This window comes from Penicillium nucicola (assembly GCF_028828085.1).
Source record: "Penicillium nucicola strain IBT 29836 chromosome Unknown utg000010l, whole genome shotgun sequence".
NCBI lineage: Eukaryota > Fungi > Ascomycota > Eurotiomycetes > Eurotiales > Aspergillaceae > Penicillium > Penicillium nucicola.
In genome coordinates, this window is record NW_026643134.1 from 4,906,110 (window position 1) to 4,931,563 (window position 25,454).

The following is a 25,454-nucleotide window of genomic DNA, read 5'->3' on the forward strand; positions in this document are numbered from 1 at the left end:
CCTATATCTCTTCTGGACCACACTCGGCGTGAGCAATGTGCCTCACTTTGAATCTCTACCCGTCTTTTGGAATGTTCTCTTCGTGTACACCCTGTTGTCTCTTCTTGTGACTTTTCTTTCATCTTTTTTGCTCCCTTTTTTCGCTTCTTTTACCGTTTCGTTCATGTTTTTTTGCCCTATTTGATGTAATATTCTTGGTGCCTTTTTTGTTTATCTCCCCTTTTCTGCTTCATTGTGCTGGTCACATTCGTGTATAAGTTAATTTGACCATTCCCTCTTTTTTCATCATTGCTACATACCCCATTTGTGTTGGTACCAGTTCGCATCTCTAGATGTTGATTTACATGCATCAATTACAAACATAATCCTACAATCTTTTCCTGTGTAGCTGTAAACATTTTGAAACAGAAAAGTAAACCAAAGTAATTCAACTATCAAGTTCATGGAGACAATTTCCAGATTTATACTAAACAATAACCTCGAGTAGGCAAAATGGGACCAAAGTCCACTTATCATCTTATCGATAACAGACCCAGCAAAATTACCCCCCCATAAACTCTCAACTCCTACTCCAACACACAAATCACAATGACTCAACCAAACACAGGATTAAATGTGATCGCCCTGATATCAGGTGGAAAAGACTCTTTCTACTCAATCCTCCACTGCATTCGCAACGGCCACAAAGTAGTAGCCCTAGCAAACCTCTACCCAGAACCGTCCCCATCCACCAAAGCCAACAACGACAATGGCACCAAAGAGGACGAAGACGAGGACATCGACAGCTTCATGTACCAAACAATTGGCCACAGCATAATTCCACTGTACGAAGAAGCCCTCGGCATCCCGCTGTACAGACAAGTCATCAAAGGGAATGCAATTGATACATCCCGCATCTACAAAAATACCACTACAACCAACACCGCTCCCGCCCAAAGCGAAGAAACAGACATCGACGAGACAGAATCCCTCGTCCCCCTCCTGACAAGAATCAAACAAGCACACCCAGAAGCAAACGCCGTCTCAGCAGGCGCAATCTTATCAACATATCAACGAACCCGAATCGAGAATATAGCCGGCCGACTGGGCTTAACCCCCTTGGCTTGGTTATGGCAGTATCCAATTCTTCCAGCGCCGGATGCACGCAGAGTTGATCCGTTGGCTGTGGCGCAGGCTGGGTTGTTGGAGGATATGGCTGCTGTGGGATGTAATGCACGCATTATCAAGGTTGCTTCGGGGGGGTTGGATGAGGGGTTTCTCTGGGAGGATGTTTCGGGGGATGGAATTGAGGGGAGGAGAGTGAGGGGTCGCATTGGGAAGGCCATGGGGCGATTTGCGGGGGGTGAGGATGTTAGGGGTGCTGTTTTGGGTGAGGGGGGTGAGTATGAGACTCTTGCGCTTGATGGACCAGACTTTTTGTGGAGGCGGCGAATCGGGGTTGAGCGGGTTGAGGTGAAGACCGGGGAGGGTGGTGTTGCTTTTGTGAAGGTTGTTGGTGCTAGGTGTGAAGTCAAGGAGAGGGGTGACGGGGTTGTTCCTGGAGATGTTAGGAGGCCTGCGCTGTTGGACGATGCTTTTCGGAATGCTTTGGAGGGAGAGAGGAGGACTGAGGGTGGCTCGGTAGGGGATTCAGTAGTTGGGCCGAGTGTCTTTTCTCCGTCCCCTGAGTGGACTGCCCGTGAACCTGTGCATCGGCAGACTGGTTTGTCGTGGACTTTCTCCAATATTATTGCCCCCGAGGCTGGTCCTGGGGCAGAAGAGCAGATGAAGGGCATTGCGGTCAAGGTTGAGCAAGCGCTGAAGGATTTCTCTCACGCTGAGTCTGGACCACGATCAACAGATGACATTGCTTTTGCTACGGTACTGCTCAACTCAATGGCCGACTTTGGTTCAATGAATAATGTTTATGTGTCGTTATTCAACAAGCCCAATCCTCCGGCGCGAGTCACAGTTGCCTGCGGAGATCGCCTGCCATCCAATGTCAAGGTGATGGTCTCCTTTGTGGTTGATCTAGGTGCGAGAGATATGCGTCAGGGTCTGCACGTTCAATCACGATCATACTGGGCTCCGGCAAACATCGGACCTTATTCACAAGCCATGTCCGTTCCACTGCAGAACAACAACAGATTGGTACACATCGCTGGCCAGATTCCTCTGGACCCTGCTTCCATGGATCTGGCACAACAAGAAAATACCCCATTTGAAGACTACCGTCTACGAGCCGTGCTAGCTCTCCAGCATCTTTGGAGAATTGGCGAAGCCACACAGGTTGACTGGTGGCTTGGTGTCGTGGCCTTTTTGGCGCGAGGAGAACAGGCCGATGCCCAGGCCCGAGTTGCATGGCGCCTCTGGGAAAAGATGCATGCTTTACCCAGCAACGAAGACGAGGATGACGATGAGGGCCCTCAGCTGGATGCATGGGATCTCAAATATGGACGTCGCACGGAAGAAGTGATTCCTAATGCTACCACACTCTCTATACCCAAGTTCACTGCCCTCAATTCCGAGTCTGCTACATCTATTCCACCATTTCTGGCTGTTCAGGTCGATGAACTCCCACGAGGAAGTGATATTGAATGGCAAGGACTGGGTGGTCGATGCGAACAGGTTAAGCTTGGCACCGCCCGAGGCCCAGCTTATACCACCACCATGGACGGCGAATTTACCTACACTAGTATTGAAGTTGAGGCTGGATTGTCTGACGATGCATGGGACGACCGCTTGGATTCGGTCATAAAGACCCACTGTCAGAATCCTAGCCTGTCTCAGGCCGTGCTGTACACCACCTATTCGTTGCCCGAAGCTTGGCCAGGACAGGTTGTCCCATGCCGATCGGTTTGGGGGTGTGGTGGACGAAAATTGGGTGCAGGCGTGGTCTTGCAACAATTACAGTAGAAAAAAACAGCAACAGAGCAACTGTTTGAGACTATCTAGCGAGCAGAATACCCTCAAGTCAACAAAAAACGATGTCATTCGACGCACAGTCCGCTTTCATGTGATAGGCAAAATCCTCTCCGCGTTCAGAGATAACAACAGCCTGCCACGTTCCCAACTTTTACGATTTCCCCCCCATTGGATCCAGGTAGATTCTTTCTCCTCCCTCGTACTCTCGCACGCGACATGACACATCCATCAACATAAGAATGGCGCCATGAGTTCGCTCTACGAAGAAAAAGCGACACCTCGCAGCAGTACACCCCTCAGCCCCGAAGCGGCCGAGGACCTGCGCCAATTCAATCGTTCACCCCATCCCTACCACAGAAGCCAACGCATCGGCTCGCGCACCCCTTCCGAATACGGGGACCTTCTCCATCCGCTCTCTTTCTCAAGGTCCTCGCGCACGCCCAGCGACAGCGGCACAGAGGCAGATGATGAAAGCACCGGGATACTTAGGGGCCTACCCGCCCCACCATTGCGCCCACATAAGGGCCTGAGATATGGGGAGGGAGATTCTTGGCTGCCAAGCTTGCGGCCATGGCCCTCTTTCGCGCGACCCGTTTTCCGCTCTTCACGGCGGAGCTCCGATGAGGAGATGGAGGAAGAGGCATTCGAGGCTAGGATGAAGTTTAGACAGACAAGACGGGTTGAAGTGCTGCGTCGGTTACTGGAGGCGGCACTCCTGATGTCTGTTGGCGTTGCCGTGCTATACCAGGACGGGGCGCGGTCCTTAGCGTGGGCCTGGAAGAAAGGTATGTGGAAATGTTACGAAGATATTGAGCGAGAGAGAGATGCTAATTGATATACAGAGATTGCTACCCACGGTCTTGTGGTGATGGGTCTCTACGCCGTATATCCACTTCTTGTTCGTGCATCCCAAGGCCGGAGCTGGCGCTTCTGGCGCTTCCTATCTACGAAACGCTCTTTTTTTCCCTCCCCTCGAGCTTCGACCCAGCTCCCCTCCTCTATCCGACCCTGGTACCGATCTTTGTTTCACTATCCCTGTCCAACCAGGCCCCGCCGCTTATTATGCCTAATATCATCCTCAGCCTCTCCTCTCTTCCCGCGCCGGTTATCCCGCTTCAACACTGGACGCATGGACTCAGCATCTCGCATTGGATGGTGACATTGATCCCAATTGTCGTCTCCGAAACTTTCTCTTTGGACTCTACGATCCCCACACCACTGTCGCTTCGCGGGTTCGATGCGGAGTTCCTAATTCTTCTTTTCCCTTTGCATCAAGCGTTGATACCCACTTTAGACTTTTTGTTGACGACCAGCGTTCTTCCGGCAGAGCTGCAACTTTTAACGACTGCTTTGATCAATCTATTTCTGTTCGCAGAGTCTCCCCAAGCGGAGATCCTAAAAGCCTTGTTATGGCTTGGTGGCATGTGTTTGTTCGCTTCATGTCGACATATTTTGCGTTGGGAGGTTGCTCTGGCTCGAATTCCCAGTTGGAAGTTCCGCCGCCCTCCAAATAGCTCGCGCTCTGCGCGCAAGTTCTTGAACATGCTCGACCATCGACTTTGTGAGCGATTGAGTCGAACCGGCGCCTCGGACGACGCTTCATCGGATAGCGATGCTCCGAATGGACACACGTATGCGAGACCGCGAAAGACGAGGACTATGCAGACTACTCATCAACGTGGTCATTTGGCAGAACCTGCATCTGCCGTTGACAAGACCCCTACCGAGGAGATGTTTGAGCAATATTCTCGCAAGATGCAACGCCGACGTCATACCATATCTACGTTCGATGAGGCTGTTCGAGAGGAGCGCGTTCGAACTACTGCTGGTGGCCGACGCAAGAAGCAGATGGCTCCTGGTCTTACTGCATTCCTCTCGCTCACTCATGCTCAAGCACAGGTCCGCAAATGGCTGTACGCGTTCTTCGTTTACATTGCATCCCTGCTGATCGTCATCGGACCCATTCGGAAATATGTCGCCGAGCGTGCTCTTCAAGGCCAGGATCCTTTTGGTTGGGCTGTAGGCTATCTTTTCGGGAATTTCTCCAACGTTCGCTTCTGGGTTCTCATGCTCAATCTTGAATATTGGATTGAGCTGCCCCCTCGGCTCGACGGAGATGATCTCGGTGCATCTTGCATCTTCGGATCGATTGAGCATATCCGCCAGGCTACATTTGGTGCGGCTAGCACACGTCTCCTACTCAGTGGCTACTGTGTGGTCGTGCTGCTGACAGGCTTGCTTGTAGTCGCTCAGCTCAGTTCTGTCGCTGAAGTTGACACACGTCGCAAGATTTTCCACGGCATGATGGTCCTCATGTTCTTGCCTACTATTTTTGTCGACCCCGCATTCTGCGCCCTGGCCCTGGCCCTGGTTCTCTCCATCTTCCTTCTATTGGATCTATTCCGCGCCTCCCAGCTACCTCCAATTTCCAGGCCACTCACCAATTTCCTAGCGCCGTACGTCGACGGCCGAGATCACCGTGGCCCGGTTATCATCTCCCACATCTTCCTCCTGATCGGCTGTTCTATCCCGCTCTGGCTCTCCATCTCCGACCTCCCACGGACCGGTCTGGGACCCTGGGCTGGCTGGGAAATTCCATCACGAGACGTCAGCATGGCAAGCGGAGTAATCTGTGTAGGAATGGGCGATGCAGCGGCATCCCTCATCGGCCGACGATACGGTCGACTGAAATGGTTCTGGGGTGGAGGGAAGTCTCTAGAAGGCAGTCTTGCTTTTGTGGCAGCGGTAACCTTCGGGCTGATCATAGTTCGTGCCTGGCTGGTCATTGGAGGATGGCCCGTGTCTGGGGTCGAAGGCGTCGAAGCACGGGGGTCTGCCTTCCCCCTTGAATTCTGGCTCTGGACTTTGTGCAAGGCAGTGTTGGCAGCAGCTGGGACTAGCGCCACCGAGGCGATCCTCACTGGTTGTAATGATAACGTCGTGGTGCCCGTGGTGTTGTGGCTGTTAGTGCGGGGGCTGGGCGTTTGATACGCCACGTTGATGTGTATAGATGCGATTTGTTTGCTTTTTTGTGCTCGGAGGTTTTCTTTCTGCATCTGTTCTGTGTGTGTGTGCATGTGTATATTATCAAAGAGGACAGAGCGTGTACATATGAGTCAAAGGATTGGGTGCCTAGCCTGGCGTATCTGCCTTCAAGGCGCCAGGGCCTGGTATAGGCTGCAGATAAGCTTCACCGTCCTCCAGCGTCGAGTAATCTGTTGATAGGTCAATTTCAGCCCAAGGCTGCCTCGGGAATCCGGGGAAGAGACTTGACGAAAAGGGCCCGGAGGAAACTTCATACTACTTTTCATTATGCTCTATGATGTGTTCCTCTACTGTATCTTATGCTGTAGATCGCCCCTGATCTATGCCGATCTCGGCCTTATCTAATCGATAAGCACATGACCAGTGCATGATCTCAACTCCTTTCCTTTTGACGGGCACCTTGGGGGATAATTCATTTCTTGTCCTGATAATCTTTCTCTTCCTTGACTTCTCCTCTATTCCCTCCATATCTTCATTATCACATAACACGCCTTGCATCTGTTGTGGTCCCGAATCAGTCCACTCCGCCCTCCTGACCGCCTTAGATCATCACCGCCTGTCACTCGTTATCGTTGGGTCACACCCCCCCAATCGTGGAGATCCTTGGGTCCAGCTCTCCCCCCATCACATCATCTCGCCCTTTCATTAGACCAGTTTCTTTTTGCCTCCCTTATACTTCAAATCCTCCTCCTATACATATCCTCTCTTGGTTTCCATCTAGCTCTGTTTGCTAGTAGTACATACTTTCACATTATATCCCGAGCTCGCCGTTCCAGTTCCACGGCACTACATCTAGTGCCTACCCATATTCGCTGTCCCGGTGGTTCCTTATCCTTCCTGGCTTCCCGGGCAACTGGCATCGTCATCATCCAAGCCTGATGGGCTTCCGTTGCTGCACATCTTCATTGCTGCTGCGGTAGTTGTGGTTGCTGGGGTGTGTTTCACACTTGATTGTCCCCAGCGAGAATCTCTACAGCCCTAAGAAGTTGCGGCGCGTCCCGCAATCATGGCGTCTCAGAATTCGAGGCGCTCACGCGACCCCTCACGTCCAGAAATGTCCATCGGTCGCTATACGCGGCTGGACGAAATCGGCAGAGGAAGCTTCGCGACAGTCTACCAGGGCGTGCATACGGTGAATCTTGATCTCTTATCACAATTATCATCGGCAGATGCTAATGAATTCTTATCTACTAGAAAACTCGAACCTACGTAGCCATCAAGTCTGTGAACCTTTCGAAGCTGAACAAGAAGCTCAAGGACAACCTTTCATCCGAGATCGATATCCTCAAAGGCCTTCATCATCCTCATATCGTGGCTCTTATCGACTGCCATGAATCGACGTCTCATATTCACCTCGTCATGGAATACTGCGCACTGGGGGACTTGTCGTTATTCATTAAGCGCCGGGATACCCTTGCCACACATCGATATACACGAGACATGATTGCCAAATATCCAAATCCGCCCGGCGGCTCTCTTAATGAGGTGGTGACACGGCATTTCCTCAAGCAGCTTTCAAGTGCGCTTAAATTCCTTCGAGACCGAAACCTTATCCATCGAGATATCAAACCTCAAAACCTCCTCCTCTGCCCCTCTCCATCATCTTATCGGAGTGGAGCTGCCCAAGTGATTCCTTACAAAGGCAGTGATGACTCCTATGAGCCCACTACCGGAATTGAGTCCCTTCCAATGCTTAAGATTGCAGATTTTGGCTTCGCTCGATCGCTACCAGCTACCTCACTGGCTGAAACCCTTTGTGGTTCCCCGCTGTACATGGCACCTGAAATCCTTCGGTATGAGAAATATGATGCCAAGGCCGATTTGTGGTCTGTAGGCACCGTGCTCTACGAGATGGTGGTTGGCCGACCCCCGTTCCGGGCAACTAACCATGTAGAACTACTACGGAAGATTGAAAAGGGCGAGGACCGTATTCGTTTCCCCGAAGAGAATCCAGCGTCGGACGACATTAAGAAGCTAATTCGAGGTCTTCTGAAGCGGAATCCGGTGGAGCGGTTGAACTTCCCTGATTTCTTCGCTAGCAATGTGATTAACGATCCCATTCCCGGATTAGTGTCTGATGATGTTCCTGGAGCTCGGCGATCTTCCCTTGATCCTTCTGGGCCATCTCAATCACCACGGCCGACTCAGCTTGAAACCAAGGCCGAGGAATCTCCATATGACACAGCGGATGAAAAGGTCACATATCCCATGGGTCATCGAGCTTCTTTTGGCCAACAGAAATCAGGGACTCCGCCCACTGCTACGCCGATGCACCGTATGGGAAGCGTGGATCGGCCTTCGTCAGGTATAACGAAAGAGCAGCAACGAGGAAGCACACCACCTCAACGGCCTGGTCCTGTTAGCCTTGCCACTGCCCCGGGACGCCAGGAGTTGACTGATCGCAATGCAACAACTTCGGCCATGGAAAGGCAAAGGCACCGGAACACATACACCGGTTCGCCCAAGGCGAGTGAATCGGCAGTTCGTACCCAGGAGGAGCGGGATCGGGCTGCGCAGGAGGTGGCATTTGAAAGAGATTATGTGGTCGTTGAAAAACGCGCAGTCGAAGTGAATGCCTTTGCAGATGAACTGGCTCACAGCCCACGTCTCCAGGGTGGTTTCGCTCGTCCGGGACAGACTGGATCCCGTCGCGCTACAACACAGGGTCTTCCTACAGTATCATCGTCTCCACATGCCAACGCAGCCAAAGCGATGCAGGTCGTTACAAACCGTGCTCGTGCGGATTCAACGCACCAGCGTCAACATTCTTACGAGCGACGATACGGACAAAGCCCTACTTCGGCGACTTCGGCAATCTCGAAAGCCCTCAACATGGCCAGCGGCCGTCTGTTTGGTATGGGGTTCTCACCCCCGCTTGCCATCACAAAAGGCGGTCGATCTCCCCCTCTAGCGTATAACCCATTCCCTGCATATCCTGCGACGCAGGCAAGTCTCATGATTATGGGAGAAGGTGGCAAGACGAATATCACATCCGACGAGGATTACAAGACTGTCCAAGCTATCGAGGAATGTGCCACGAGAAGTGATGTGGTATTTGGATTCGCTGAAGTCAAATACAAGCAGCTCGTTCCGCTAGCACCATCTGCACCAACTGACCCGTCCGCAAGACCCATGAATAACGATGTTGATTCCGCTGAGTCCGACGATGGACTGACAGTCGACGCTATCGTCACGCTATCCGAAGAGGCATTGGTGCTATATGTCAAGGCTTTGGCGTTACTCGCCAAGTCCATGGACATTGCCGGAGCTTGGTGGTCACGCAAAAACCGCGAAGAAGCCTATGGCGAGTCACCGTCAAGCAAGGAGAACATGAGTGCGGTCGCCGGTACCCGGATTAATTATGTCGTCCAATGGGTACGCAGTCGTTTTAACGAAGTGATTGAGAAGGCGGAATTTGTGCGCATGAAACTCATTGAGGGCCAACGACGCTTGCCTTCAGACCACCCCAACCACCCGAACAACCACTCCATTAGTTTTACCGCCGGCTCAGGGTCATCAGCAGACGTCGTAGTGAGTGCCGGGGTCACAGCCGAGAGACTCATGTACGACCGTGCACTCGAGATGAGTCGGGCTGCAGCCATCAACGAACTGACCGGCGAGGATCTTGCCAACTGCGAGATCACATATGTCACCGCGATCCGCATGCTCGAAGCTGTGCTCGAAGACGACGGAACGCGATCTGGGTCCGGCAGCGCGAGTGACCGTCAGAGCCGTTCCCAACCGAGTGATAAGGTTGTACTGGATGATCTTCTGGTGGAGGATCGGCAAGTCGTCGTCAAACGTAAGTAGTCTCTATATACCGCACCGCTATGTTCTAAACTAACTCACATACACAGTTGTCTCCAGTATGCGTGGCCGCCTCGCATCTGTGCGGAAGAAGCTTGCTGCCTTGTCAAAGCGTTCATCAGCCTCGACACCTGTAGGTAGTGCGGGAAAGATGCCTCCATCTAATATCGTACCTGTGGCGCCTACAACAGGTGTAACACCGCCTAGGTGAACCTCTGTCAGTGATCTTGAAATCTATGGAGTGTTTTTGACCCCTTGACGAACCTCCCGCGTGGGGTTCCATTCCTGGCCCTTTAGCCTAGACGATTATGACCCACGCGTCCACGGTTGTCCCTTTCGGCGAACGACGTTTCCTCGCCTTTCTTTGACTGCTTATATATCCACTAGCCTGAGGCTAGCTTCACCCCTCCCACCATTTATGATGCTACTTATATCTCTACGGAGATCCTAATTTCTTGGTTCATATTATTTGGAATTCCGAATTTTGTTCTTCATCTATCACGTTTTACGTTGATATTTTGCCATATATCCCACAGCACGACAGTACGAGGCCCGGGAGTTCCGTTTTTCTATCTTTTTTTTTTCATGTTTTTCATTTCATTTCTTTTCTCTTCTGTTCATGTCACGGATTGGCGTTTGACCTGGGCACGGTATACAACAGATTGGCACTGGGAAATTGGAGGTCAGGGCGTTTTTGGAGATTCGCAAATACTGATGTATTGTACATAGAGAAATCGAGGCAACTCACTATATCTGTCTACAATTAAGTTAAGTTCTCAAGTCCCCAAGCGGAAGGTGACAGTGCTTGGCACCTCAAAGCCTGAATATGGCGTGATTGGCCATTTTCTTGTGCTTTGGACCACCTCACTGGACCACCTGGATTTCACCTTATAACCGCGCCGTACGATCATCTGATGCACGATTTCATGTGGACTCTTTAGGCCTCAATCGCCTGGCCCTGTTGACCGCGGACATGGGAGAATGTGAGGCGTCGGCCTTGGATATGCTCGGCCCTGCATGCGGCACCTTCAAGCCGCAATTTTCTTTTCTTCTTGCGCCATGCGAGCTGAAGTCTTAGAAGCTGAACTAGCCACACGCCTAGTCTCGATACCAACGGACTTCCGAAAACATGTAACCCTATAAACCCCATTCGGCCCGTCCAGACGATGAGGTGCCCAACCTAATATCAAAGACCATGGCTTCTCGAATCCTTCCAAGAAGAGCTAAAACCAAAACCAGGAATGCGCAAAAGCCACAAACTCTCGCCTGATCCACCGATCCACACTGTAGGGGTGCTATAACCAGCTCATACCGTACACAATTTCCAGGGTCACATCCAAGACTCTGCCCAGCCGCACGAGGACTATGGCATCAGATTTAGTGCCAGCACCTCATCGTCCGCTGGTAGCCGTTTGGTGGTCGTACAATATTCAATATATACATCATCAGTTTGACTCGGGTTATACATAAGGCCTTGGAGAAGTCTGTCACGTAAATTGGTGTTGTTTTTTTTTCAAGAGATTTTCATCTGCTGATTTGGCACTCGCTGTATCACCCATCAGCCTTCAGCATTTATTCAAAGCACGCTGCGATGGCTGGGTCTAGTGATGCCATCATTGTTGAGGCCGGCTCACATAAATCGCCTGTGACTGATACCAAGTTCACTGGGGATGATGTGCCTAGGCGTGCTGATGGAGTGACGGGGTTATGTATGTTGTCTAGTTCCCGATGCATCTATTCTCGAAAGATGTGGTCTGATCGAATTGGAACATATAGATGAAGGAAATGTCTTCGAAGCATCACCCGAGAACCGTCGCCAACTCGGTGTTTTTAGTGCATCCCTTCTGATTTTCAATCGAGTGATTGGAACAGGTATCTTCGCTACACCGGGTACGATCCTGGCCTTGTCTGGCAGTGTTGGCCTGTCGCTATTCATGTGGGTTTTCGGAACTGCGATTGCCATGGCTGGCACAGCGGTGTATCTGGAATGGGGAACTGCGATTCCAAAGTATGTTTGACGTCCAAGTCCCTGCATGATATGATGCACAGTCATGGTACTGACCTGATATGCACTTGCGACAGAAATGGCGGCGAAAAAAACTACCTCGAATACGTGTATACCAAGCCCAAATTCCTCGCAACGGCCATGTTCGCCGCCTATGCTGTCCTACTTGGCTGGGCAGCTAGTAACAGCGTCGTCTTCGGTGAATATATCCTCCACGCAGCAGATATCGAGGTGGGCAGATGGAACCAGCGTGGAGTTGGAATGGCGTGTCTTTCGGCGGCTTTCCTTATCCATGCCGTTGCTCTGAAATGGGGTATTCGTCTTCAGAACTTGCTTGGTGTTGTCAAGTTGATTATTATTCTCTTTATTATTGTTTCTGGGTGGGTTGCGTTGGCTGGTCACACCAAGGCTCCGACACCGCATAACTTCTCGGATGCTTTTGCTGGAACAAAAGGGAGTGGGTATAGCATTGTCATGGCGCTTTATAACGTGATCTGGTCGTTCATTGGGTATTCGAATGCTAATTATGTGAGTATATATGGTTGACCTGGGTGACGGGAGGGATACTGACTTGTTACATAGGCCTTGAGTGAGACGAAGAATCCGGTTCGCACGTTGAAGATTGCGGCGCCTTTTGCTATTGGCTCTGTGGGCATTCTATACATGCTTGTGAACATCGCCTATTTCGCTGCTGTCTCCAAAGAGGAAATGCTCAGCTCGGGCAGTGTTGTCGCGGCCGTGTTCTTCGGAAACATGTTTGGCAAGCAGGCCGAGAAGGTCATGTCGGTCTTTGTGGCGCTTTCTGCGTTTGGAAATGTGTTGTCCGTGATATTCTCCCAGGGTCGAAGTATGTATTTCTGCTGTCTGAAGAGTCTATCATACTGACAAGGCCTCACTATAGTTGTCCAGGAGCTTGGCCGTGAAGGCATCTTGCCCTTCTCGAAGATCTGGGCTAGCAATTGGCCCTTCCACTCTCCGGCAGCAGGCCTGCTTGAGCATTACATTGTTTCTGTCATCATCATGCTTGCTCCTCCTCCAGGTGACGCATACAACTTTTTAGTCAAGTAAGCACTCACTCTTCCTTGCCAGCGACTCACTCCTAACCGACTCAACAGTCTGATCTCATACCCCCTCTCTATTGTCAACTTCTTTGTCTCCGCTGGTCTTGTTTACATCTACATCACCAAAGAGAAGAAGTTCCCCAACTGGGCCCCGGGCATCCGTGCCACACTCCCCGTCACCATCTTCTTCATGCTGTCGAATCTGTATCTTGCAATTGCACCATATGTACCCCCAAGCGAAGGCCAAAATGTGTACGAGGAGCTACCGTACTATCTGCATTGTGTGGTGGCCCTCGGTCTGTTTGCTGCGGGTGCAATCTACTACCTTGTCTGGGCTGTGTTGTTGCCATGGTATGGGGGATATGTGCTCATTAAGGAATCTGTGGTCGATGCGGATGGATGGTCTCGAAGTGTTTTTACGCGACTACCAGTGGCTGCAGCAGAGAGTTCTTAGACAGAGATTTACATGTATTCCAAAATGCTAATTGTGACCATATAAACGGTCATAGAGTGACCTCCAAACATACATGTATGAACCGTGGTCAATGATGTCCCAGACTTCTATGGTAGCCCACCCAAGAGCGCAGAACGCCGTCATGAGCCCCTCAAACTTGCTGGTATACAGTCTTGCAATGATAACAGCATCGATGCTGTTCCAGGTTGTGTGCCATAGTAAGTTGTGACATACACCAGGGCGAAGTTGCGTAGTTGAAGAAGAAAGAAAAGAAAGCGGGAAAAAGTGAACAAAAGATGCAAAATCCCCAAAGTCCTCACCGCCCCGGTAACTGCCGTGATCTCATGTTTTTCCTCTCCCATTGTCCTCAAGTCCGTGGTTCAATTGTTCTCATATTGCTTATTGCGTGTTGTACTATATTTTAATCTTTTTTTAATACTCTCTCTTTCTTTGTTTCTCCCGGTTCCGGGTTCGTTGCCGATGCGCCGTTTCTCCTCGCGTGCATTGCTGCGAGCAAAGCCACCGCTTCTCTCTGCCAGATCTCCCCTCCCGCTCTTTCTCTCCACTCGATCTACCCCTCAAGCTTCAGTTGCTCGATCGATCCCTCGTCGCGCTCCCACTCCTCTCTCACAAACCTCCAAACGATACTGCTCCTACCGCAGAATGTGTCACTCACGCCGCGGCGAGGCCTCCGGGTCTACCAACGTCCAGGGCCGTGAGGTCCTGCCTACCAATGTGAAGCCAGTGCACTATGATCTGACACTTGAGCCCAACTTTGAGAAGTTCACATACGAGGGAACGGTTTCTATTGAGTAGGTGACCTGGTCCGCAGCTATATAACTAGCTACTAACCCACGAACTATAGCCTGGACGTCGCCGAAGATACCGATTTCGTCTCCCTCAACACCAACGAGATTGACATTCACAGCGCAGTGGTCTCAGCCAAGGGGTCGGTGGTAGACTCCAAGCCTGAGATCTCCTATAACAAGGACCAACAGGTTGCAACTATTAAGTTCGGCCAGGCCATCGCTGCGGGGTCCGATGCTCAGATCAAGCTTACCTTCACTGGTATCTTGAACGATAACATGGCTGGTTTCTACCGGTCATCTTACAAGGACAAGAATGGAAAGACCCAGTACATTGCGTCGACACAGATGGAGCCCACGGACGCCCGCCGGGCCTTCCCTTGTTTCGACGAGCCCGCTCTCAAGGCCAAGTTCACCGTGACTCTGATTGCGGATAAGAGCATGACCTGCTTGAGCAACATGGACGTCGAGTCTGAGACCGATATCCAGGGTGGTGCGAAGAAGGCTGTGAAATTCACCACTTCGCCCCTCATGTCGACTTACCTCGTTGCTTTCATTGTCGGCCACCTTAATTACATTGAGACCAAGAACTTCCGCGTCCCCATCCGTGTGTATGCCACTCCTGATCAGGATATCGAGCACGGTCGATTCTCCTTGGAGCTTGCTGCCAAGACTCTGGCTTTCTACGAGAAGGCTTTTGATAGCGACTTCCCTCTGCCCAAGATGGACATGGTTGCCGTACCCGATTTCAGCGCCGGCGCCATGGAGAACTGGGGTCTGATTACCTACCGTATTGTTGATGTGTTGCTTGATGAGAAGGCTAGCGGCGCATCCCGAAAGGAGCGCATTGCTGAGACCGTTCAGCACGAATTGGCTCACCAGTGGTTCGGTAACCTGGTCACCATGGACTTCTGGGATGGTCTCTGGCTCAACGAGGGTTTCGCTACCTGGATGTCGTGGTACTCTTGCAACGTCTTCTACCCCGAGTGGAAGGTCTGGCAAACCTACGTCATCGACAACCTGCAGGGCGCTCTGTCTCTTGACTCGCTCCGCAGCAGTCACCCTATTGAGGTGCCTGTTAAGCGCGCTGACGAGATCAACCAAATCTTTGACGCTATCTCTTACTCCAAGGGATCTTCCGTCCTTCGCATGATTTCCAAGTACCTTGGCGAAGATGTGTTCCTCCAGGGTGTGCGCAACTACATCAGGAAGCACGCCTATGGTAACACCGAAACCGGTGATCTCTGGGCTGCTTTGGGTGATGCCAGTGGCAAGCCAGTGAAGTCTGTTATGGACATCTGGACCAAGAATGTCGGTTTCCCCGTTATCAGCGTTAGTGAAAACAAGGAGAAGTCTTCGATCTCTCTCAAGCAGAACCGTTTCCTCCGTACTGGTGACGTTCGTCCCGAGGAGGACCAGACTCTCTTCCCTGTTATGCTTGGTTTGCGCACTGAGAAGGGCACTGATGAGGACACTATGCTCACTGGACGCGAGGGTGAATTCCCCGTTCCTGACCTTGACTTCTTCAAGCTCAACGCCGATCACTCTGGTATCTTCCGTACATCTTACTCTCCCGAGCGCCTCAAGAAGCTTGGTGAGGCCGCTCGTGATGGCCGTCTAACCGTCGAGGACCGTGCCGGTATGATTGCCGACTCCGGTGCTCTGGCCGCCTCTGGATACCAGCGTACCTCTGGTCTCCTTTCCCTGCTCCAGGGTCTCGATACCGAGTCCGAGTTTGTCGTCTGGAACGAGATCTTGACTCGTATCGGCACCCTGCGCGCTGCATGGCTCTTCGAGGACAGCCAGACCAAGGACGCTCTCAAGGCTTTCCAACGGTCTCTGGTTGCCCCCAAGGCCCACGAGCTCGGCTGGGAGTTCTCTGAGAACGATGATCACATCCTGCAGCAGTTCAAGGCTCTCATGTTCGGCTCCGCCGGTATGGCCGAGGACCCCGTCGTCGTCAAGGCTGCCCAGGACATGTTCGCCCGCTTCTCCGCCGGCGATGCCTCTGCCATCCACCCCAACATCCGTGGCAGCGTCTTCACCATTGTCCTCAAGCACGGTGGTGTTAAGGAGTACGAGGTTGTCCTCGACCGCTTCCGCCACGCCCCCACTTCCGACGAGAAGACCACTGCTCTGCGCTGTCTCGGCGCCGCCGAGGACCCCGAGCTCATCCAGCGCACTCTCGGTCTCGCCATCAACGACGAAGTCAAGAACCAGGATATCTACATGCCCCTCGGCGGTCTGCGCAGCCACACTACTGGTATCGAGAGCCGCTGGACCTGGCTCAAGGCCAACTGGGACGACATCTACAAGCGTCTCCCTCCCGGCCTTGGTATGCTCGGCACTGTCGTTCAGCTCACTACTGCTAGCTTCTGTACCGAGGCTCAACTGAAGGATGTCCAGTCCTTCTTTGAGTCTAAGGATACTAAGGGTTACGACCGTGCTGTCGAGCAGAGTCTTGATTCCATCCGCGCCAAGGTCAACTGGCTCCAGCGTGACCGTGATGATGTTAAGCAGTGGCTGAGCAGCAACCAGAGCAAGCTGTAAATATGATAAACAGCAACGTCTATTTAAAGTTATCTTGATGTATGAGATACTGATCTTTCGGGCTGTTCAAATATAGCATACAGGATATGCTTAAGAGAAAAATTAACTCTACTTACTCACTTTTCCATCATTTCAACTAGTTCAGTAGCCGTCAACTGCTGACTTTATACTTACCTTGATGAATGTCTCAGAAACATAGAAAGCCTTGTATATTATGGATATCGCCAGTAGCCACGCAGTATCCGAAACAGAAAGCAGGAACTGCAGAAAGGAAAAGAAAAAAAAGTTGGTAGAGATTGCAGGTAATACACAAGTACAAGTCATAACGGGGACATCTAGGCCCATCCTCCCTTCCCTCCAAACCCAGAACTGTCCTCAATCTTCTTGCCACTAATCCCCTTATTAGGTTTCGACTGCGAAGCTTCATGTTTCCGCAGATCCTCAGGAACTCGCGAGAGAGGCGACTTCATAAGCATCTGCCGAAGATCATACATCAGGTCCGTATCCTCATTACCAAGGAAAGTGATAGCAACACCACTCTTTCCAGCACGACCAGTACGACCGATACGATGAGTATAAGACTCGATCGAACCAGCCATGTTAAAGTTAACGACAAGCGAAACATCAGGCACATCAATACCACGACCCGCCAGATCCGTCGCAACCATAACATCCGTCTGGCCATTCCGAACAGAGTTAAGCGCTGCTTCACGCTGTTCTTGAGACTTTCCACCGTGCAACGTGACAGTCGAGAAGCCCATATTCTTGATATCGCGCCCGATGGCATCGCAGTTTCGTTTGATGTTGACGAAGACGATGATTGGCGCGCGGAACTCGCCCGAGGAGAGGATATCGTTGAGACGCTTCTTGCGCTTGTCTTCTCCGGGGATCATTTCCACGCGCTGTTCAACTGTGTCGACGGCTTCGCCGACACTGCCGATTGTGATGATTGCTGGGCGGCGGAGGTACTTGCGTGCTATGCGCTCGACTGCTGGAGGCATGGTGGCTGTGTACATCATTGTCTGGCGATAGCGTTGTTGGCTCATGGCGCGCGAGTCTTCAGCTTCTTCCGAGTCGGGCTTTTCGTTGGTTACTGGGAGAGCGTCTAGGATTTTGTTGACGGGTTCTTCGAATCCGAGATCGATCATTCGATCTGCTTCGTCCATGATCACGTAGCAACATTGGCTGAGGACTAGCATGCGACGCTCGATGAAGTCCACCAGACGACCTGGCGTGGCGATGATGATTTCGGCTCCGTCGCGGAGACTGTAGGCTTGCTCTTCGATTGAGTGACCACCGACGATACTGACGACGTTGAATCCGAGCGGCTGGGTGAATTTCTTGGCTTCGATTTCGATTTGCTGCGCCAATTCACGAGTAGGTGCCAGTACAATGGCATATGGTCCATCGTTCTTGCGCCATTCGTTCTCGTCGAGTCGAGGGAGCTCTGAAATGTAAACCAGAAGCGGGAGTAGGAAGGCTGCTGTTTTACCGGAACCTGTGACGGCGACACCAATAAGATCACGCGACTGCATGGCGATTGGGATGGCTGCACGCTGAATAGCTGATGGTTCTTTGTATCCAACACGATCAACAAGTTCCAGAATGCGCTTGGGCAGTAAGCTTTCCTCCCATGAGCGCATAGGATTCGGTACGCCGCCACCCTTCGTGCTGATCTTGAAGTCTTCCTTGAAGATACGCCAGTCGCGCTCACGCATGTGATCCAACCGTTTCTCGCTCCAGTGCTTGTCCATCTGGTTGCGAGTGCTTTCTTCACGCCGACGCCGTTCCATCTCCATAATCTCCTTCGCCCGTGCTCCACCGGCTTCCTTGTCGCGGGTTTCCAGGGCCTGCACGTATTTACGGGTCACTTCATCGGCAACATCATCACCAAAGCCTGCCAGACGACCCCTGCCGAAGAAGTTGGCCTCGTGGCGTTTCTGATACAGTGGATCATAATCACCACTTGTGTCCTCTTCAGTATTCCAATCGAAGTTGAATTTCCGGTCCGTTGTACGCTTGCGCTTCTTCTTCGCCGAGAAGTTCGACGTCTGCTCTGCTCCCATATATCGCTGCTTGGTCAGCGCAGCAAGCGCCGCTGCAGAGTCTTCTTCGTTCAATCGTTTCTCGCCTTTGGCGGCCTTGGGCGGTGGTGGCATATCATGATCGCGACCCTGTCTACCTCCCTTTCGCATGCCAGCAGATCCGGTCGGGGCTTCATCGCGCATCGATCGTGGCCCAGTGGGAACAAATCTAGCCCCTTGATCATCACGAGTATTCCTTGGTTCAGAGGGTCTTGCAGATGTTGGTTCCGTGTCGAATCCGTTGCGATCACCACCGTTGGTGCGAGCTTTTGCTTGCCGCTCTGCCTCAACCTCCTGGACTCGCTTTTCCAATGCGAGTTTCTCTCGTTGGGCTTTTGATAAGAACTTGGGCTAAAGAGAAGAGTTGAATGTAAGTATGTATTTCCATTTGCGCCGCGACATATTCTCCGAAGATAGGTTAGACTCACCTTGGCCGTTGCCGCATCAGCTTCTTTCTTTTTGCGAATGAGCTCTTCCACGCTCAATGGAGTTGCTGCCGGTCGTTTTGTGCCCCATCCCTGCTTCTTTTTTGTCTCCACTGGCGGCGGAGGAGGGATATCTTCTGGGGGAGGCGGAGGAGCGGCTGAGTCTTCAGGTGGAGGAGGAGGAGGGCTGAGCGGGCGCTGAATCGGTATAGGTGGAGGGTGTGGAGGTGATCCTGGAGAGCCTGTTGTAACTATTCCATCCATTATGAGCTTGACCGAGGTAAAAATGACGACTGGTGGTAGTTCGGAGCTCTGGTGGAATCTTGAATTTCTACGGGAGATCACATCGCCAAACGCGCAGTCATGTGACTCAACCACTGGGGTGAGATTGTATACACTTTACAATTTACGAGGAAGAGCATGAAGAATTCATTAATCTCACATTTCAGGGGAAAATCAGTACATTACAACGGACCACGGGTCCGGGTTGGTTTGAGTCATGACAAGGGCGTCAGACATGATGGGAGGAGGGGAGTTGCTGACCATCTCAGGAAACACCACTTGTAGCTGAACCTGTTCACGGCATTGGAAGCGCTAGACAAACGTAAAAGGGCAGAAAAGCCCACAGAGAGAAAATGGGGGTGATACTACATGAAAAAAACCATCCACCCTGGTATCGAAGCGTGAGGAGTAAGTGATCAAGGAAAATCACCAAGGGAAATGGGATCGAAGCTTCTCAAGGCGAAGCTATCTGTGAGAAAACGAGGAAACATAGTCAAGTTCGCAGCCGTCGGCTACTGGAGTCGTGAGTGGAATTTCAGGCGCTTGTTGTGTCGTTCACGGCAGCTTGCTGGTAATAAGCATATTGCTCTGCGGCTGGGTCATTTGGGATGGTAACCAAGGGGAATGAAGCGGGGTGTCCCTCTGCAGAAGCAAGAGGAGCAGCGACAGTACCTCCAGTGCGAACAGAGGCCACTGATACGGGTCCGTTGACCTCGCAGTCCAGTGTCATGTACTCTTCGGCTGTGTCCTTGTTGCCTCGCTCAAGAAGGTAAGACATGTATACCTGTACGAGCTCCTTGACAGCCGCAACAGAGAGGGTGCTCTTGGATCGAACATCGGAAATGACCTGCTTGATGCGCCCATACTGAACGGACTCAGTAGTTGCACTAGTGGGCTGATCAATTTCAAACATTAGATAGCTACCCCAGAAAGGATGGCTGCCGAGGTAGTACTGCTGATTTTCTTGGAAAACCATACGAGCTTCATCAGGAACACCCTTGATCTTCCACAAGAGACGGGCCCATTCGGCAACAAGAGTAGCCTTGGTGGCCATCTCACATTCTGGCGAATCCAAGTGCGTCTTGTAAACTTCGATTGCGGCTTCGAGACCTCCGTGACGACGGCAAAGGTTGGCAAGCGAAGTGATGGTCTCAACATGATTGGGCAACGCAATCAAAATGGCGTTGTGGATATCCTTGGCCACGTCCACACGGTTGGACTTTTCTTCGAAGTAGGCATAGTGCAACCGAATGGTGGGATTGGCAATGGGAACATACAGATATGCGGCACGTTGATAGATGATGCGAACCTCCTCTTTCTTGCCCGGTTGAGCAGCCATCCATCGAGCGTACCGAAGCCAGAACTCATCGTAATGAGCGCAAGTGACCAGAGCTCGCTCATACAAGAATTGAACTCGATCATATGCACCCTCCTCTTCCTCAAAGTTCAGATAGTTGTTCCAATTAGTCAATTGGCCCTCATCAAGTTCAGTAACATGGAAGTAGGGACGCTTGATTTCTGACTCGAAGGTCCAGCGCTTGGTAGTTTCGGTCTGCGTGTTTGTGAATATCTCGAGATGGTAGCTATCGACGCGCAGTCGGAGATCTTGTTCGGCAGGGGGCACATCTGGAGAGGCAGCCTCCAGCTCGGCACGGAAGCGGGTAATCATCTCTGCCGATGCAAGCTCGGCCAGGGGACGTGTCTGGGCCAGCTGACGATACCGCTCAAAGTAGCGTGCATACTGATGCATCGGGATGTGGATGACCCGAGCAAGGATTCCGAAGATCTTGTCTTGAGCTTCGTTACGCTCCTCGAACTCGAGGTACTTGTCCCAGAAAGGGTGCGCGAGGAAGTCGAGGCCGACACTGCTGGCCCCTCGTTCGAACAGCCTATTGAATGGAAATGTTAGCAAAATGCGCATATAGTGGGCAATTTGGCTGATTGGCAAAGAACTAGCGCGGTCAGGCAAGAGCAATGAGCCCCGTCCGTCCGCAAGAACCCAAATAGACATAAATCAAGCCATAGGGATGTATCCAGTGCTTCGGAGAAGGCCATCGAAGGAAAATAGTCCTTAGTTTGAATGCAGGAGGTGGAGACGTTGTGAGGTAGGAATGAGAAGCAGCCTGAGAGAGTTATGGGTGAGAAGTAAACTCCACTTCAATACGGGTGAGATATGAACGTCTCTCACCCATCGAGAATGCCGAACAGAGACAGATCCAGTCGTCATGCATGATCGGCATCACGAGGTTGTCCGCGTGCTACATTGGTGGTTATAGGGTAAGGGAAGGAAGCCAGCTCGCTATACTCACTCTCGAATCACATCGGCATCGTGTGAGGTCTCTGCCTTGAAGGAGCAGAAGTTGGTCCACAAATCGACGGACGGGGAGATGCTAGCAATGCCTCGTTCGTAGACCTAATCTTGAGTTTCAGCAACTGATCGTCATTCAGAGAGGGAAGTTCGCTGTGGCCATACCATTTCTGCGGCTTCAGTGCCGGTAATGGAGAACTCCAGGTCCGCATACTTCTTCCAGTAGCCAAAGAGGAGTGGGAATTTGGCGAGAAAACGGTCATAAATAGCGCGCACAGTGGTGATTGCCTGTGGGTTTGAATTGCGATTGATGCCGCCTTCGAGGGCCTCGGCGGCGCGAGCCAGTTTTTCCCAGGTTTCAAAGTTGTCCGGATCATGAATCTGTAGAGTGTGCCTGTCAGTCAGGGGTTCAAGCAGGATCTGCGCGCTTGAAACGTACCAGCTCCAATTCGAGCTTTCTCAACTCCGCGTTTTCTTCCTCGGAGCCGCCATACTGGTAGTCCGCCATGGTGAAAGGACAGGAAAATTCAAAGTGCAGGGAGCGAGAGGGTAGGAAATGAAATGAGAAAACACAGCTATGACAACGAGGTCTGAGTTCCAACAAGGTTGCTCCTGGGTTGAAAAGCTGAAAAGCTGTATTGAGGTGAAACTCTGGACGGGAGTCGAGAGGCAGAATGGGCAGAATGACTAAGTCTCCTAGACGGCGGTCGGAGACTAGCCAAAAGCGGATTTGGGACGACATAAAGGCGGTGAGGCCCTGGGGGCGGTGGATCGGATAAACTCGGATGAAGCCGGATAAACTCGGAGATGAGAAGGATGGCAGAAAATGGCGGTCAAGAAATTCTAGGAGATTGTGGTTCCGGCCAATCACAGCTTTGGAAATTCTGCCTGCAGAACAAAACAACAACAATTCTAATCAGGTCAGGTGACCATGCACCTTTCGTCCGATGTTACTCTAACTAAGACGATGGTCCACACCCTGTGAGCCTCAGTTCTCAAACTAGTTTGTACTAACGCATTTCACGGGCCAGTAGTCCACACATGTGAGTGTTCCAGCTGGAACAAATCTTTGCATTAAATATGATGAATTGAAAACTCGAACTTCCCTCGCAGCCTTAACCTTACCCTTAGCCTACGTTCTAAGAACCTAAATGGTGTCAATGTATTGTGATCGAGTTTTTCATGTCACTAGGTAAAGAGGCAACTATACGGGCGTATTTCTAGTAACCTTCCTAATTATAAAATAATTTCCTCACCAGAAACCGAATGCTATTTACTATTCTTATAACATTAACATGTTATACACCACTGTAACATTTCAATTGCACCGCACCATCGTAAACAAGTGTAGACCCTTTTCTTGAGCTATTTGACGATTTTGAGACCCAAAGCTAGTACGTTAGCCAATAAGTAGACACTATTTACCTCTCTAGAATCTAATATAAAGAGATGGAAAATTACCGATTTTAGGGGGGCCTATGGGGAGTGACTACTAATGCTTAGAGGGACATACATGTACAGGAGAAAAAGCAACAATATTGGGAAATACAGTGATAATTCTAGACTCCAGTACTACAAGTTCAATGGATGACGGAACAGCATTACAGTGTAACTTGCACAAGCAAAGGCCAATAAGGTCGCTAGTCAAAAAGTCTCAACACGTGATCTGACTTTCTCCCTCAGCTCTGGTCAGAAACCTCACAAGCTGATATCCGAGGCACACTACTTTAAACGAGGATGTTTCAAAAATATACTGGGAAACTAAAGTTAATAACTTGTGTCCTTACTTTTTGGCTTGCAAAAGGCGGCCTGAACGGCGGTCTGTCCAAGGTGCCGTATACTATGGCAGAATTGAATTTCCGCCTAAGGCAGCATCCCGCGACTTAGCGTAATCCTGGCCCTGACTTTTTGACGGGAGCATTCACCAGCAACAACATCTGTGTAGTCGGGGGCCAACCCATATTGTCTATCCATTATGCCTCCCATGAAGCCGGTTATTCCTAAGGACGTGAAGTCTGTCACCGATCTTCCTCTTCGTCTGCGCAACTTTCTCGCTCGTTACCCTCCGGAAATCCACTCGTCCGCCGTCCGTCGCCCTGATTTTTCCAAATTGACCGAACAGCTATCAAAAGAAAATGCATCCGGTGAAATTCCGTCACCATACACGCCCGATCGTGATGCAAAGGGCTCGGCTGGGTTGGACAAGAATGCCTGGACTCCTTCGAAAGCGCTGCTTATCACCAGCCAGACCCTCCGCAACCCATTCATTCCGTTTAAGGGTCGAGCGGGCTGGGAATCACCCAAATATGGCCTTCGCCAACAGGCTGATCTGATGAAATTGGCCGCCAAGTACGGGATCCAAGGTCTCCTTCCCCCCAGCATGAAATCAACCGAATACAAGGAAACACGACGTGCCGAGCGTGGTTTGGCCATTAAGGGTACTGGTGTTGGACAGAAGGTCAAGGGTCACAAGTGGGAGCGTACTATGGAGTCACGTCTCGAAGAACGTCGCAAGGCGATGGAGGGAATGCCGGAGCTGGTTCGCTTGTGGAAGCAGGTTCGTATCAATCTAGACCTCCATACCTCAATTGGGACAGTGCTAATTCTGCTGAACAGAGAGGTCACGGACGTGGCTGGAAATCATGGCCCAAGCGGTAAATTACAATACCGACCACTTTTACCCATGTTCTTTTCTCTTTCCTTTCTTGGTCGGTAAAAACCGGCTTTCTCAATGCTTATAGATCTCTTCCTGCAACGCTTTAGCACAGAGACTTGTACGAGCCATAGCAGGAGCTTGGGATGGAGTTTTGCTTTTTCGCGTGTATCTTCCACGACCATCTGTACAATACAATCTACAATCTCATAGCCTAATAAGCAATGAGAGAATACTTTGCCTATATGTGGGCTCTTCGCTAAGCCCAGAAAAGTAGGAGATAAATGGACAAGGATCCGTCTAGCAGCCCACCATGCAGGCAAACAAAATCCAACAGCGACTACCCAAAATCCAACAACAGATTAACTGTCAACGACAACGCATCCACAATGGCAAAGTGTAGCCGTATCTGGTGGCAGCCCCGAGCTGGACGGAGTTAATAGATTCAGTTGATGACCGCTAGCCTGGCTCACAACTAATCATTCAATATAGTGAACCAACTCATGCAAGAATTCTGGAATTATCCAACAACGCCATTGTTCGTAGTGATCCTGCAGGATCACCGGGCTACCACTGTGCTTGATTTGGTCTGTGTAGAAAAAGCCAAGTTGATTTCCATGTCTCTCAATGGTCCATATTCCGATCAGCTGCTGGGACGTTTGGCGAGCCGCAGTATTACCAACCAGAGGCTCCCTTTCTCGAGTATATCAATGGCTAGATACCAATTCGATGGGTAAGCCGGCTTCGTGATCCTACCTAGCAAGGTGGCAGTGCTTGGACCCCAGCTGAATTCTGAAAGTCCATGCAGGATAGCTTTTGCAGGGGATATGGAGAGGATGTGATGACCCTGATAATAGGAGCATGCATCACTTGGCTAAGTATGGTCGACTCCATCACACTGATCGGGGAGAACATATTTGCTCATATATCGATCATGGGTCATGGGAACCTGTGGCCCCAATTCTGATCTCTCGTCTCGGACCTGAAAATGAGGGTTATTAATGCATGGACATGCTATAGGGGGCATGTGGTGACGAGCCTTGCAGGGCGTGAAGATAGACCGAAAAGTG

General features: G+C 51.1%; 8 protein-coding genes across 8 annotated transcripts; 6 read left to right on the top strand and 2 right to left on the bottom strand.

The window, feature by feature from the left end:
• Positions 1–588: 588 nt before the first annotated feature.
• On the top strand, positions 589–2,895 carry N7511_010427 (diphthine--ammonia ligase family protein; the record flags this gene model as incomplete). The annotated part of the gene is made up of 1 exon (XM_057132804.1): positions 589–2,895. One exon carries the CDS (start codon positions 589–591, stop codon positions 2,893–2,895), a length of 2,307 nt encoding a protein of 768 aa, XP_056980792.1.
• Positions 2,896–3,151: 256 nt separating this feature from the next.
• N7511_010428 (putative phosphatidate cytidylyltransferase) lies at positions 3,152–5,892 on the top strand (the record flags this gene model as incomplete). Its single annotated transcript, XM_057132805.1, has 3 exons — positions 3,152–3,689; positions 3,747–3,915; positions 3,987–5,892. 3 exons carry the CDS (start codon positions 3,152–3,154, stop codon positions 5,890–5,892), a joined length of 2,613 nt encoding a protein of 870 aa, XP_056980793.1.
• A 1,063-nt stretch (positions 5,893–6,955) lies between these two features.
• On the top strand, positions 6,956–9,967 carry atg1 (serine/threonine protein kinase ATG1; the record flags this gene model as incomplete). Its single annotated transcript, XM_057132806.1, has 3 exons — positions 6,956–7,081; positions 7,144–9,751; positions 9,807–9,967. The coding sequence occupies 3 exons, from the start codon at positions 6,956–6,958 to the stop codon at positions 9,965–9,967; spliced, it is 2,895 nt and encodes a 964-aa protein (XP_056980794.1).
• Positions 9,968–11,347: 1,380 nt separating this feature from the next.
• On the top strand, positions 11,348–13,276 carry N7511_010430 (high affinity methionine permease; the record flags this gene model as incomplete). Its single annotated transcript, XM_057132807.1, has 6 exons — positions 11,348–11,465; positions 11,533–11,764; positions 11,839–12,289; positions 12,344–12,608; positions 12,663–12,825; positions 12,877–13,276. 6 exons carry the CDS (start codon positions 11,348–11,350, stop codon positions 13,274–13,276), a joined length of 1,629 nt encoding a protein of 542 aa, XP_056980795.1.
• A 480-nt stretch (positions 13,277–13,756) lies between these two features.
• N7511_010431 (M1 family metallopeptidase) lies at positions 13,757–16,632 on the top strand (the record flags this gene model as incomplete). Its single annotated transcript, XM_057132808.1, has 2 exons — positions 13,757–14,088; positions 14,142–16,632. The coding sequence occupies 2 exons, from the start codon at positions 13,757–13,759 to the stop codon at positions 16,630–16,632; spliced, it is 2,823 nt and encodes a 940-aa protein (XP_056980796.1).
• Positions 16,633–16,967: 335 nt separating this feature from the next.
• prp28 (mRNA splicing protein PRP28) lies at positions 16,968–19,405 on the bottom strand (the record flags this gene model as incomplete). Its single annotated transcript, XM_057132809.1, has 2 exons — positions 16,968–19,067; positions 19,145–19,405. 2 exons carry the CDS (start codon positions 19,403–19,405, stop codon positions 16,968–16,970), a joined length of 2,361 nt encoding a protein of 786 aa, XP_056980797.1.
• A 553-nt stretch (positions 19,406–19,958) lies between these two features.
• N7511_010433 (putative mRNA splicing protein (Prp39)) lies at positions 19,959–22,239 on the bottom strand (the record flags this gene model as incomplete). The annotated part of the gene is made up of 4 exons (XM_057132810.1): positions 19,959–21,312; positions 21,733–21,836; positions 21,897–22,112; positions 22,171–22,239. 4 exons carry the CDS (start codon positions 22,237–22,239, stop codon positions 19,959–19,961), a joined length of 1,743 nt encoding a protein of 580 aa, XP_056980798.1.
• Positions 22,240–23,706: 1,467 nt separating this feature from the next.
• On the top strand, positions 23,707–24,389 carry N7511_010434 (mitochondrial 54S ribosomal protein mL59; the record flags this gene model as incomplete). The annotated part of the gene is made up of 2 exons (XM_057132811.1): positions 23,707–24,288; positions 24,348–24,389. The coding sequence occupies 2 exons, from the start codon at positions 23,707–23,709 to the stop codon at positions 24,387–24,389; spliced, it is 624 nt and encodes a 207-aa protein (XP_056980799.1).
• Between the last annotated feature and the right edge of the window lie 1,065 nt (positions 24,390–25,454).